The sequence below is a fragment of the Petaurus breviceps genome, unplaced genomic scaffold, assembly GCF_028583685.1.
Source record: "Petaurus breviceps papuanus isolate PSGF00001 unplaced genomic scaffold, PetGlider_PUasm1.0 126, whole genome shotgun sequence".
Taxonomy (NCBI): domain Eukaryota; kingdom Metazoa; phylum Chordata; class Mammalia; order Diprotodontia; family Petauridae; genus Petaurus; species Petaurus breviceps.
Genome location: NW_027185655.1, coordinates 13,377,252 through 13,390,048, shown reverse-complemented (window position 1 = coordinate 13,390,048; position 12,797 = coordinate 13,377,252). Strand labels below are relative to the sequence as shown.

Below are 12,797 nucleotides of genomic sequence, written 5' to 3'. Positions count from 1 at the left end.
AATATACTTGAAAATAAAATTTAATTTGTTTATATTTTAAATCTCTTGTCTTGTTTAATATGTTTACAAAGAAGTAGATTAGTACTTTAAAAATAATTTGATAACTGTATTTCAATATAACTGTTTCCTTTATACTCCTATGCATTTTATTTTACTCATTTAAAAACATTACTCTGAAAAGGATTCATAGGCTTCACAAGACTGCCAAAGAGGTCTATGATAAAAATTTTTAAATTAAAAAAAAGTTGCAGAACCTCTCTTTTAAATGTGGTTCACAATTAGCTACATGTTCTTCCCAGCGGATTAAAAAGAGGCCTAGAAGTTTTTTGGACTCTTTGGGTTTTGGAGAAGCCCTGTCCTCCACCTATGTATTTTGAAGAACCCTAATTTATTAAGTTATTCACAAGTCTGCTGCTTTCAAGTAGGGCTCAAAAGAAATACGGTCTTAGGAGATCTAAAGCAGGATCTCTAGAAGTCTCTCATCCTGGCTCCTTTTGATCCTATGGGGACTATGTTCTTACATATCTCTGTACATAAGCTCCACTTGAGTGGAATCTTTGACAGCCATCTAGAAGCTTCTACAGCCATGAGCCCCCTGAAACAGCTGTTCACTATTTGGAAAATAGCTACTTGATTGTAATTGGACCATTGGATTATAGGTGCTACCAAGTGAATGATATTGGGTCCTTTATCCAGAGGTGTATGTTTTGAGTTGAGTGATGTCAAATGGCCATCCAATAAAATATAGGAGCCTTTCTTATTAAATGGAAATGAAGCATTAAAGCTCGTGCTCCCCCAGGTCCCTTAGTGCCCTTCATAAACAAATTGTGACTTTGCCTTGAAATGAGATTCTTCCAAAAGATTAGCAAAATATAATATAATGTAGACTATCATGTATTAAAATGTTAACTACAGATTCATTTCATATACAGAACAATAAAGACGGTGCTTTCAGAAAAAAATACTTTGCTTCACAAGCAGTAGAAAATACATGATTCATAAGCACAAATATTATCTAAACAATATCTGTATAGCAGAAAAAGGAACATGAAGTCATGGGATTTCCAATATTTTGTTTAGTTTTTATTTAACAAAGTACATAGCCTCTTTCTGAAATTTTTATTTGAAGACTTCAGACTTTGACTTCTACCACAGTGAGGTACAAAACTATAGATCCCAAAGCTTCTAAAAATAAGCAAAAAGAAATGATATGATTAGAAGAGAATGCAGATTTCATCATTCTCCCACTCATGTGGTTATTTTTTTTAATCCTGTACTCTCTTAACAGGAAATAATTGATTGACCTTCCCCCAGAATTACAATTAAGTTATGCATGCCTGAGTGGTACACTGTGTCAGCAACAACATATTCATTTAGGACTCACCAAGATATCAAAGGAGAAGACAGTGGATGTTCTGTCCTGGATAGATAAATGGATCCTTCTTGAGGTGAAGTCAAGCTTCAAGGACATGTTGAAATCCACACTAATAAAGCAAGTGAAATTAGAACTCAATGATACTACCCTCAGTTTCCTTAGAATTCAGATGAAGTCATCTTCAGAAAGCTTCTTGCTCAACTCCAAGAAATGTTTATTTCTTACTTATTCCCTAAAGTTAGGGTTGGACCCTGAATTTTAACCAAATGGGATTTATAGTTTTATAGAAATCCCTGATCAAGAGTCAAGAGACCTGTAGCCCAGTCCCAGCTTTGGCTCTGATTTGGTGGGATTTTGTAAAAGTGACTTCACCTCAGTGGGCTGAATTTCCCTCAGACTTGATGTGAAAAGAATGGGGGTCAGACTAGATGATATGGAAGGTCCCTTCCAGGACTAGCACTTAAATATTTACCTAGTGACTTGACGATAATCTGGTTTTTAGGAAGGCTTATTCTTTCAGTGGCTTTTTGCTTCTATACAATTTGAAGTTGATATTAAAACTAAATGAGCATCTATCATACAAACCTGCTTGCTTTTGAATTCACAGAGCAAGATTCAGAAAAAGGTAATTAATCCTAAAAAGAAATGAAGGAGATTTTTATTTTCTCCCAGTACAGATGGTGCAATAATTCTGCATAGATATGCATATTTATATGTTCAGATCATACCCCTTTCGACCCCACAGAAATACAGAGAGACTGATTAGGAAGAAAAACTAAAATAATTCTATGGGTTTGATGCCATTTTTACCTGAAGATGCAATGGTGATAAAGTGACCAAGAGTGAGAGGTGGTTGTTACTGACTTTGCCAAATGCTGCTAGTCTCAGTAGATGTTAAGGTCACTTGAAACACACCAAGCCTTTAGTCTTGTTGACCCTACTCCATTAACACATGCCCCCTAAACCATGGAAGTTGGGTGGGCACAGAGCACAATAAAGGAAAGAGTACAGAGACTGTGAACCACAAGTCAGCAAATTTTGCTTCAATTCTTGGAAAAATTATTGAATGATTTAATTAATAAGGTTGTTATTTGTCCTTCATTCTCCAAGAGGACAATTGACATTAGGAAGATGAGGCCTTGACTTGCAAGCGAATTGAATTTAAGTGAGGCAGAGTTGCACAAAGTTGTCAGCCTCACCCTCTCTTCCTGGGTCATCAGGTCCAGTGGCAAGACAAAAGTCAGGATGACTGTTTGATGACCTGAGATGCAGTGGATGACCTTGGTGTCTTCCATGTCTGATCAAACTCTAAGCATACCACAACACCTGCTTCAGCTCTTTTTATGGTCATTGGAACAAACTGTTCTCATCCACCCATTTTACTGAGAGAAATCTTCACACACTTGGGGTAGACACCCTCTAACTCACCTACAGGTTTGTGGCTAGTTAGTTACCCTCAATCTCGTTCAGCTCATCTGCTGAGACTTTATGTGGGTGTGGCCTCTGTGCACACTATAGCTTCTTGGAGCCACAGGTGAGAGTTGAGTGCCAGGTAAACAACAAAGGTAAATGGGAAGCCCTGAAAATCGCTCTCCAAGTCCTTATACCATGAGATCTGGTACTCCTTGAACACTCATATTCCCCATTAATACAATAGTTAGTAAATGAATGTATGATTCCGAGAAAGTAAAAGATTCGGTAAAATATATACACCACAACTATATTATTATAAATAAAACCAAGACAAAATGCATGTAGATTCAGTAAAATATATACACCACAACTATATTATTATAAATAAAACCAAGACAAAACAAAAGGCAATAAATGCAATAAGATTTTTTTTAAGTGAGACTGAATAGACAACAATGAATCTGGATGGGAACTTAGATTAAGATACTTAAAGCATACCTATTCTAAACTAAATAAATTACTAAACAAGTTTGCTTGGTTGTGCTAGTGTTCATTGTTAAATTTTTAGTAAAAAAAACAAATTAACATAACAATCTATTTGGATGGATCTCAGACTACACCTGGTAAGATGAGAGTTCAAGCCATCATTAATTGTAATTCCAGGATTTGTCATCACAGAGATAGAACGTTCCTTTCTGCCCTGCAAGAGCCAGGTCTACATTGGGAACCTGAGGGCCAGAGTTCCATTAGGCTGGGAGCTTTCGAATTACTCTGGGGTTATGGAATGGAGCCGCCAGGGGAGCATCTTGTAAATGTGAGTACCACCAAAAGGGATACCCAGGGGGCCCTGTAGAAGTCATGCAGTGTGTGTTTCAGGACTGGGGACTAAGCCTCTGCTTTGTGGAATAAATAGCTCAGACTAAGTCTATCAGTATTGGGAAAACTAAGGAAAGGTTTTAATTGTCTTTGATTTCCCTATTTCCTATGCTGGCTTTCTTAACAAGTGCCCTTATAGGATGCTCTGGATATTCCTTTAAATTGTTTCTTTACCCTGATTTTTTTTTGATTCATATAAAATTCACGGTCAATTATAAATGCTTTGTGCTACAATTATTCAGAATAGGAAACGAGAAATGGTAGAAATCAGTGGCTGGCAGCTAGGTGGCACAGTGAATAGAACACTGGCTCTGGAGTCGGGAGGACCTGAGTTCAAATTCAGCCTCAGACACTTAAAACAAAAACTAGCTGTGTGACCTTAGGCAAGTCACTTAACCCCAGGTGCCCTCCAAAAAGAAAGAAATCAGTGGCTCACTAGAATTATGCAGAACTAAAAATTAGGTTAGAGGATTTAAACCTATCCTTAGTGATCACATTTGGGTTCTGATCTGAAGTCTGAGCTGTAAAGATTTTATTACTAATTTGTATTTTTGTAAGCACTCTAAAATTGTAGGGAAAAGGGGTACATTGTGGATTTGCCCTTAAACTAATACTCATTGTTTTTTGTAGCCAAATTTAGGAAGAAAGTTCCCACTACTACTCCCCTAAAAAAATCAAGATAGCCCTTTCCCCCAACATGGCGCCGAAGGCGAAGATGGAAGCTGTTGTCCCCCCCAAGACAGAAGCCAAGTCCAAGGCCTTGAAGGCCAAGAAGGCAGTGCTGAAGGGTGTCCATAGCCACAAAAAGAAGAAGATCAGAACATCCCCCACCTTCCGGCAACCCAAGACACTGAGACTTCGAAGGCAGCCCAAATACCCTCGGAAGAGTGCTCCTCAGAGAAACAAGCTTGATCACTGTGCCGTCATTAAGTTTCCTTTGACCACTGAGTCTTCCATGAAGAAGATTGAGGACAATGACACCCTAGTCTTCATTGTGGATGTCAAGGCCAACAAGCATCAGATCAAGCAGGCCGTAAAGAAGCTGTATGACATCGACGTGGCCAAGGTCAACACACTGATCTGGCCAATGGAGAGAGAGAAGGACTATGTCCTTCTTGCTCCAGACTATGATGCTTTAGATGTTGCCAACAAAATTGGAATCATCTAACTTGCTGTGTCCCCATTCCACCTATGATAAAAATAAAGTTTTCCAGAATAAAAAAAAATCAAGATAGGTAATAATATTCATGGAAATAAACTATTTTCTTTCTAAATTAAAAAAAAGTGCTATGGTTGGAGTCAGAATACCTGTGTTTGAATTGGCTCTAATATTTGGTATTTTTGTGCCACTGGACAAGGCCCTTCTCCTTTCTGGATCTTATCTCATCTGTAAGCTGGGGAGGGGAAGAGGGGAGTTATATGATGTTTAAGCTCCTTTCCAGCTCATGAGTCTGTAGTCAAAAGTCCTGAGTTTAAATCCTAGTTCTGCCGTTTATTACCCCCTGTAACCTTCGGCAAAGCACTTAACTTCTCTGGATCTATAAAATGATTCTATTGGACTAGATGATGTCTAAGATTCCTGCCAGCTATATATTTATGATCCTATGAACATCTAGGAAAGGAAATTGTTATGAAAAAGAGATAGCATAGATTCATCAAGGACAGGTCATATCAAACGAAACTTGTTTCCTTTTTTGACAGGGTTACTAAGTTAGTAGGACCAGGGGAATTCTGTAAATGTAGTTGACCTAGATTTTAGCAGGGCATTTGGTAAAATATCACAAATTATTCTTGTGGAGAAGATGTTAAGATGTAGCATAAAAGATAATAACATTAATCAGGGATCTTTAACCTGGCATCTGTGGAATTGCTTTTTTTAAATTTCATAATCTTATTTCAGTATAATTGGTTTTCTCTTTAATCCTATGTATTTTATTTCATACATTTGAAAACATTTTATTAACATATTAAAAACACAAAATTTTATGCATTTATTTTGAGAAAAGGTCCATAGGCTTTAACAGACTACCAAAGAGGCCCATGATTCAAATAAGTTAATTAGATGAATTTAATATTTGATAGCTCAGTTGTCATCTTGACAGGAGATCTTCAGGGCACTGACCTAGAAGGAATAACTAACAGACTGAATGACAGAATCAGGGTCCAAAAACACCTTGACAGGCTGGGACATTAAATTTAATCTAATAAGATGAATGTGAATATCAAGGGAAAATTCAATAAGGATAAAATGTAAAGTCTTATGCTCTTTTCAAAAAACTCTATTTCAAAGTTTAAGATGAAAAAGTCACGGTTAGCCACTTGTTCATCTGAAAAAGATTTGGGACTTCACTGAACTGAACTTTAATATGAGTCAGTGATGTAATTTTGAAACAGAAAAAATAAAAAGTTAATGTAATCTTAAACTGAATTAGAGTTTTCAGGAGTAATGGTCTTGGTCAGAACACATGGAGTTTAGTGCTGGACTGTGAAGGGACTTGCAGATGTGTGATATAATCCATTGATGGAACTAGGACATTTAGCCAGGAGAAGAAAATATTCAGAGATAGTGATGCACCAGTGTTTGAAGCACAGTGATATGCAACAGGGATTATATTGGATCTATTTGGTCCAGATGAAAGAAGTTGGAGAAGGTGTGGAAGTTTCCAGCTGCAAAATTTAGGTTTGATGTTAACAATTATGGGCTGCCGGTGCGGCAGATAGAATGCTAGATGTGGAGTCAGGAAGACGAGTTCGAATTGAACTTCAGACACTGTGTGACCCTGGGCAAATCTTTTCCTTTCTATTTGCCACAATTTCCTTAAGTGTAGAATGGAAATAATGATAATAGCACCTACTGTACAGGGTTGTTGTGAGGATTAAATGAGATATTTGTAAAGTGCTTAGCACAGTGCCCACCCAAGGGAGGTGTTATAGAAATGCTTATTCTCTCCCCCCTTCAAGTACAGGCTGAATCAGCACTTGTTGAGGATGATCTGGTTAGGTGGGAATATACTGTGAATAAAGGGGAATAATATATAATGTAGCTGGAAAGATAGGTTGGGGCCAGGTTGCAAATGGACTTTCTTTAAGGCCATAGTAAACTTAGATAAATAGAGTCCCCATGCAGAGAGAGGACCAGCACCAGGGAAGAGCTTGAGCTCAGATACAGACACCTAAGGAAGTAGGAAAGAGTCACACAGGAGAGTCAAAACAAGCTCTAAAAAGAAACAAAAACAAAAACAAAAAAACAAAACAAAAAACCAGACTTGAAGCCATCCCGGATTATAAACTGGAAATGAGTCAAGAGTCAGTTGAAGCTCAACTAATTGGGAAGCCCAAGCCAGGTTCCACTCTGATATGTCATAACAGGAACTAAACAAATCCAAAAACTATTTGTCATTGTTCAGGGAGACAAGGCTTGGCCATACACTTGCAGAGCAAGGGAAACTCCAGCAGGAGACAGGTACAAATAAGTACCTGGGTTCCAGGGCAGGGGGGATAGCGGTGGTAGTGATGCCAGAGAGATCAGTGTGATCTCCAACATCATTGCACTGGAATTGGAAAGAGCCCCAAGAGGGAACAGAACCATATTCTACTTTAATTTAACTTAAATAAACCAATCTCAGAAAAAGAAACTGAAATAACTATAAAGAAACCCCCAAAGAAAAAAAATTCACAGAGCCATATGTAAATTGTACTAAAATGAAAAGATTTCCAATATTACATAAATCGATTTGCAAAAATAGGGAAAGAAGAGATTCAACAAATACCATCAAAGAAATTACTATGAACCAGGAAGAGGTAAAGCAAAGAAAGAAAATGATAGATCAATAGTATTCCTCTCAAATATCAATGCAAAACTATTGAACAAAATAACAGCAAAATGGCTATAGTAAAATATTGAGAGGGAAGGCACTAAATTTAAGGAGAACTGGGAAAGTTCTCTTTTTCCTTCAGTAGCTAAGAGTTGAAGGAAACCAAAAAAGCAAGGAAACAGAGATAAGGTAGGAAAGTATTGCTGGCATGGGGGACAGCCAGGCTGACTGTCATCTCTTGTGAGTTCAAATTGGTTGGCAGTTCATGGGGCCTACTGGACCCCCTCCATAGGAATTGCTTCCCTGGATAATGGTTGTGAGGACGAGGTTGGAAGTAGAACCTACAGTCTAGGGGGGTAGAGGGTACTGCCATTCCTGGCACTCTTGTGCTCATCTGCAATTATGCACCAAAATAGAGATCCTGAAAATCAAGGATGAGATTAATAAAATTGGGGAGGGGGGAAATTAATTAATAGATAAAACTAGAAGAGTGGAGAGGAGAAAACAATAAAATAAATAAATTATTAGTTAATTTGTTTAAAAAGAAGAAATATGAAAACCCAGATTACCAATATCAAGACAGAGGAGAATTCATAATCAATTTAGGAAAAACAAATGATATTATTTAAAAGTATTTTGCCCGACTAGATGTCAATAAAGCTGCCAAGCCAAATTAAATAAAGCAATATTTACAAAAATATAAAACAACAAAATTGACAGAACAACAAATAGAGAATTTAAACAATCCAATCTCAGAGAAATTGAATGAGTCATAATGAACTCCTAAAGAAAGAACTCTAGGAACAGATTGATTCACAAATTATTCTACCCAACATTTAAGAAATGATTAATTTTAATGTTACAGACAGTTTGCAAAAATAACAAAAGGATATGATATAATGCAGATATGGTCTTGGTACATAAGTCAAGGAGAATCAAAATGGAAAAGGAAATTTATTAAGTCAATATGCCTAATGAATGCTAAAACTTAAAATAAAATATTAGCTAAGAGATTAAAGCAACACATACATCATGACCAATTTGAATTTATATCAGTAATCTTGGATTTATTTAAGATTAGGAAAACTATAAACAAATATATTAATAACAAGAGAAAAACATTCTAATTATATTAATAGACACAGAAGCTTTTGACACCATGATATATTTATTTTTGTTTTTTAACTAGAAAATATATGAGTAAATGGACCTTTTCTCAAAATTATAAGTATGTATCTAAAGCTAAGAGCTAGCATTATATTTAATAAGAAAAACTAGAATCCTTTCCAATAAAATTAGGGATGGAAAAAGGATGTCACTTGTCACCACTCCTATTTAACATAGTACTAGAAATTCTGACTCAAGCAATAAATTAAGAGAAAGAAATTGAGCAAATTACCATAGGTAAAGAAGAAATAAAATTATCTTTTTTTTTCTGCAGATGATATGATAGTGTACTTAAAGAACCCTAGATAGTCAACTAAAAATATTGAAGCAAATAATAAATAGCAAAATTGCAGGATATAAAATAAACATAAATCATTGCCATTTCTGTGCAATTATCAACAAAATCTAGCAAGAAGAAATAGAAAAAGAAATTCTATTTAAAATAATTACAAATATATAAAATATTCAGGGTTCTACTAACCACAATACATAAAAGAACTAAATAAATATAAAGCACTATTTACAGAAACACAAACCTAAACATGTGGGGATGTACTTATTGCTTGTGGGTAGAATGTCAATGTAATAAAAAAGAGAATACTACCTAAATTAATTTATTTATTCAATGCCCTACCAAACAAATTATCAAATGATTAGTTTATAGAATCAGAAGAAAATAATACTATAACAAAATTCATATGGAAGGGGAAAATGTCAAGAATCTCAAAGGGAAATAATTGGAAAAAATTGAGAATAAAAGAATCTGAACAGTTTCAGATCCCAAATTATACTATAAAGCAGTAATTTTCAAAATGATTTTATACTGGTAAAAAAAGCAAACAGAAATCTATTATTAGAACAGATTAGTTTACAGAACAGAGAGAAGCAGCAGGGTGGCTAGGTGGCACAGTGAATAGAGTACTGGCCCTGGAGTCAGGAGGACCTGAGTTCAAATTTGGCCTCAGACACTTAACACACTATTAGTTGTGTGACCTTGGGCAAGTCACAACCCCAATTGCTCTCCCCTCCCAAAAAAGACCCCCCACAAAAGAAAAAACATAGAGAAGCAAAGGAACCTAGTTGACTAGTATTTGATAAGCACAAAAGGTTCCAGCTATTGGGATAAGGACTCATTTTTTGACAAAAAACTGTTGGGAAAATTGGACAGCAGTATGGGTTGCTGTTTGTTTACTCAGTATTATCTATACTTCACTCCTGAGAAGACACCCCAGTAGGTCAGATCTTTCCTAAAGTTCTCCCAAGTTTTCTTAGGGTAAACAATAACTTTACTTTGACTTTTCTTATTTTTGCTGCTCTAAAATTCAGTTTGAGGCATTATTTTAAGTTATTTTGATGAGAATTTAGGAGAACCATTTAATTTCCTGCTTTATTCACCATCATCTCATTTTTTAAATCTTTTCTTTTAATATGTCTTGTCTTATTGAGTCATTGTTTTTTGTTTTGTTGGTGGGGGGAGTTGGCCCATTTTAATTTGGGGGGAATTCACATCTTGAGTGAAGATTTTCATGGTCTGTCCCAGGGTATCAATTTTCCTTGCCAATTTTTCCTATTTTTTTTTCCTGTTCTGTATCTGTTTCATTTCCTCCAAGTATGCCTACAGTCTTTGTGGCCATTTTTTTCTCTCTGTTTACATGGACTTATTATAGGATCCCTATCCTCTTTGTGGCTTATAACCTGGCCATCTCTCACCAAGGTATTTTCATCACGGTATTCAAAGTTTTCTTTGGTTTGCTCACTGAGAGACCTGAGCTTGGGTCAAGATAAACAACTGAATGTTATAAGCAAGGCCTGCCTGGTTTTAAATATAGGGAACTAGTTTTCTCAGTGGCTATACCTCTTCTGGGTCCTGAATGGGGGCTCCTTCTTGTCACAGGGCTATAGGACTTCTCCTTGTTGTAGATTCTGCTTAGGTTTCTTCTCACTTGCTGCTGGGCTCTGGGGAAACTCTTGTACCCATCACAGGTTTCAGGGACTGAAATATGCCTCTCTCCTTTCTTTTACAGCAAGATTTTTGGCTCAGAGTTAGTGTAAATAGCAATTGTTTCTATTCTGGCCAGATACTCTGAGGGTCTTTCCCTCCCAGACTGATTCTTTTTGGATGGCAAATTTAGGCCATCTTTTACCTCAATTCTTGCCTAGTGTTTAATTATTGAATAGGCTTTGCTTCAGACAAACTGAGACCTGGGAAAGACCTTAGCCTATAAAGGTCAAGGTGTCCCACTCTGTCAGTCATCTTGCCACTGGACTTTCATGACTAGAGGAGAGAGTGAGGCTGACACCTTTGCACAGTTCTGCCTCACTTAAATCCAATTCACTTCCAAGTCAAAGCATCACCCTCCTGAAGACATTGGTCCTGTTCCAGAAAGAATAACAAACAACAGGTTCCAGGTACTAGTCTTTACAAGACCCTGCCTGAAATGGCTCAAGGACAACCTCCTTTATGCTATGCTTGTTTGGGGAACTGTTTGGGACTGGGACAGCTTCAGCTTCTGTTTGACTCAGGTTAAAAGTGCTGTGCAAAACATACAAAAGCTGCTTTCTCCTGAACTGGGCTCAGGTATCCAATATAGGCTTAGAGAAGGCTGTTTTGCTGTTTAACTTCAGCTGGGAATCATGCTGAAGTCCACAGCTGGACCCACCCAGAACACCTCAAAGTTGCTTTCCTCTAGCCAGAGGGCCTCAGGAAAGAGGGATGGGCTTGGAGATTTTCTGGAAGGTTACAAAGGCCATCTACAGATTGCTTCAGGGAAAAGTGTGATGATGTATTGGGGGGAGTGTATGGACATTCTATAATTGATTTTAGTTGGCTACCGCATGATTAAGAAGAGACTTCATTGGCTGTTTGGTCAAAATTGAAGGCCTGAGTCAACTTCAGCTGTCTTTTTATTGCATTGTTTCTATGAGATTGAGGTGACCTCCTCACTCATAGTTTCCAGTGAGAAAACCATGCTTTAAGGGGGAAGGTTGTGTGGGGGCCTTCCCCAACAAAGGTTTGTGGTTAGTTGAGAAATAGGCTTTCATCTTCAGTCTTTTAGTCCATTCTTTCATATTTTAGGTATAGGGAAGTATAGTTTTCAGATCTGAATCAGAGGTATGAATTATAGAAATAGGGGAATTAGAATCCAAGTCAGGTGTCAACAATGAGCCTAGCATCTATGTCCCAAGAAGCCAAGAATGATCTTTGGAAATGACCTTTGGAATTCCAGGCCAGCTGAAGGATTTGTCCAGTAGCAATGCCACATTTGGATATGAACTTGGCATGACCAATGCTATATAGGAACTAGTTTTTAACCCTATCCTTCCCCATCCCAGGTAACAAAGGAGGGATTATACTTCTGAAGTGTTGTGGGAAATGTTTGTACATTTATTCTTGCTATATCTCTTATAAATATCTCTTTGTAAAAGCCAATCAATGTTAGGCATTTAAGTGGAATTGGAATTGATGCCCTAAAATAGGGAGAACACAGTTACTGGGGGCTCAAGCCAATGGAAGAAAGAAGTCATCTTCCAAACTATCAGGGTACCCTAGAACACTCAGGGGGAGATATAACCAGATACAGCCTGCCTGGTCCTGAGAGATAAGTTCAGAGCACACAAGCTATATAACTGTTGACTTTAACAATGGAAATGCAAAGAACACAACAACCTAAACCAAATCCAGGAAAATCGTAATCATTGTACTTGGCCCCAAAGGAGAGATATAGAGAAGGCACCTCCCTCAGTTTCTTTGCAGAGGCTGGAAATTGTGGGTGTGAAATGCTGCATATGATTTCAGACCTTTTTTGATATATTAGAATGGCAAAATTTTTTTTCTTCCTTTTAAAAAATTCTTTGTTATATTCTCTCTAGGAATATATGGGGGGAAGAGGAAGGATAAAATTAGAAATGTTAAAATAGACATGATGTAAAAGCAAAAGATATAAATAAAATGTATTTTTACAATAATATAATGGTTCAGTTATGTTTATTGTAAAAAGCTTTCAAGATTAAGTTTTCTTTTTCCCTGGGATAAACCCCACTTGAACCATAATAGGACCTATTTGCCATTTCTTCATTTGTTTCTCCTTTATGTACTTTGTCCAATTTCTCCACCTCCTTGTAAAACTTTGGTGATCCAAACTCAACACCAA

General features: G+C 36.9%; 1 protein-coding gene across 2 annotated transcripts; it reads left to right on the top strand.

Annotated features, from left to right (window-relative positions):
- Positions 1 to 4,342: 4,342 nt before the first annotated feature.
- LOC138169534 (large ribosomal subunit protein uL23-like) lies at positions 4,343 to 4,890 on the top strand. Of its 2 annotated transcripts, XM_069099073.1 has the most exons (2): positions 4,343 to 4,697; positions 4,758 to 4,890. In XM_069099073.1, the coding sequence occupies exons 1-2, from the start codon at positions 4,362 to 4,364 to the stop codon at positions 4,830 to 4,832; spliced, it is 411 nt and encodes a 136-aa protein (XP_068955174.1). In that variant the 5' UTR covers positions 4,343 to 4,361; the 3' UTR covers positions 4,833 to 4,890. The 2 variants fall into 2 exon arrangements, with proteins under 2 accessions (XP_068955174.1, XP_068955167.1); XM_069099066.1 differs by having other exon boundaries at positions 4,343 to 4,890.
- Positions 4,891 to 12,797: the final 7,907 nt, after the last annotated feature.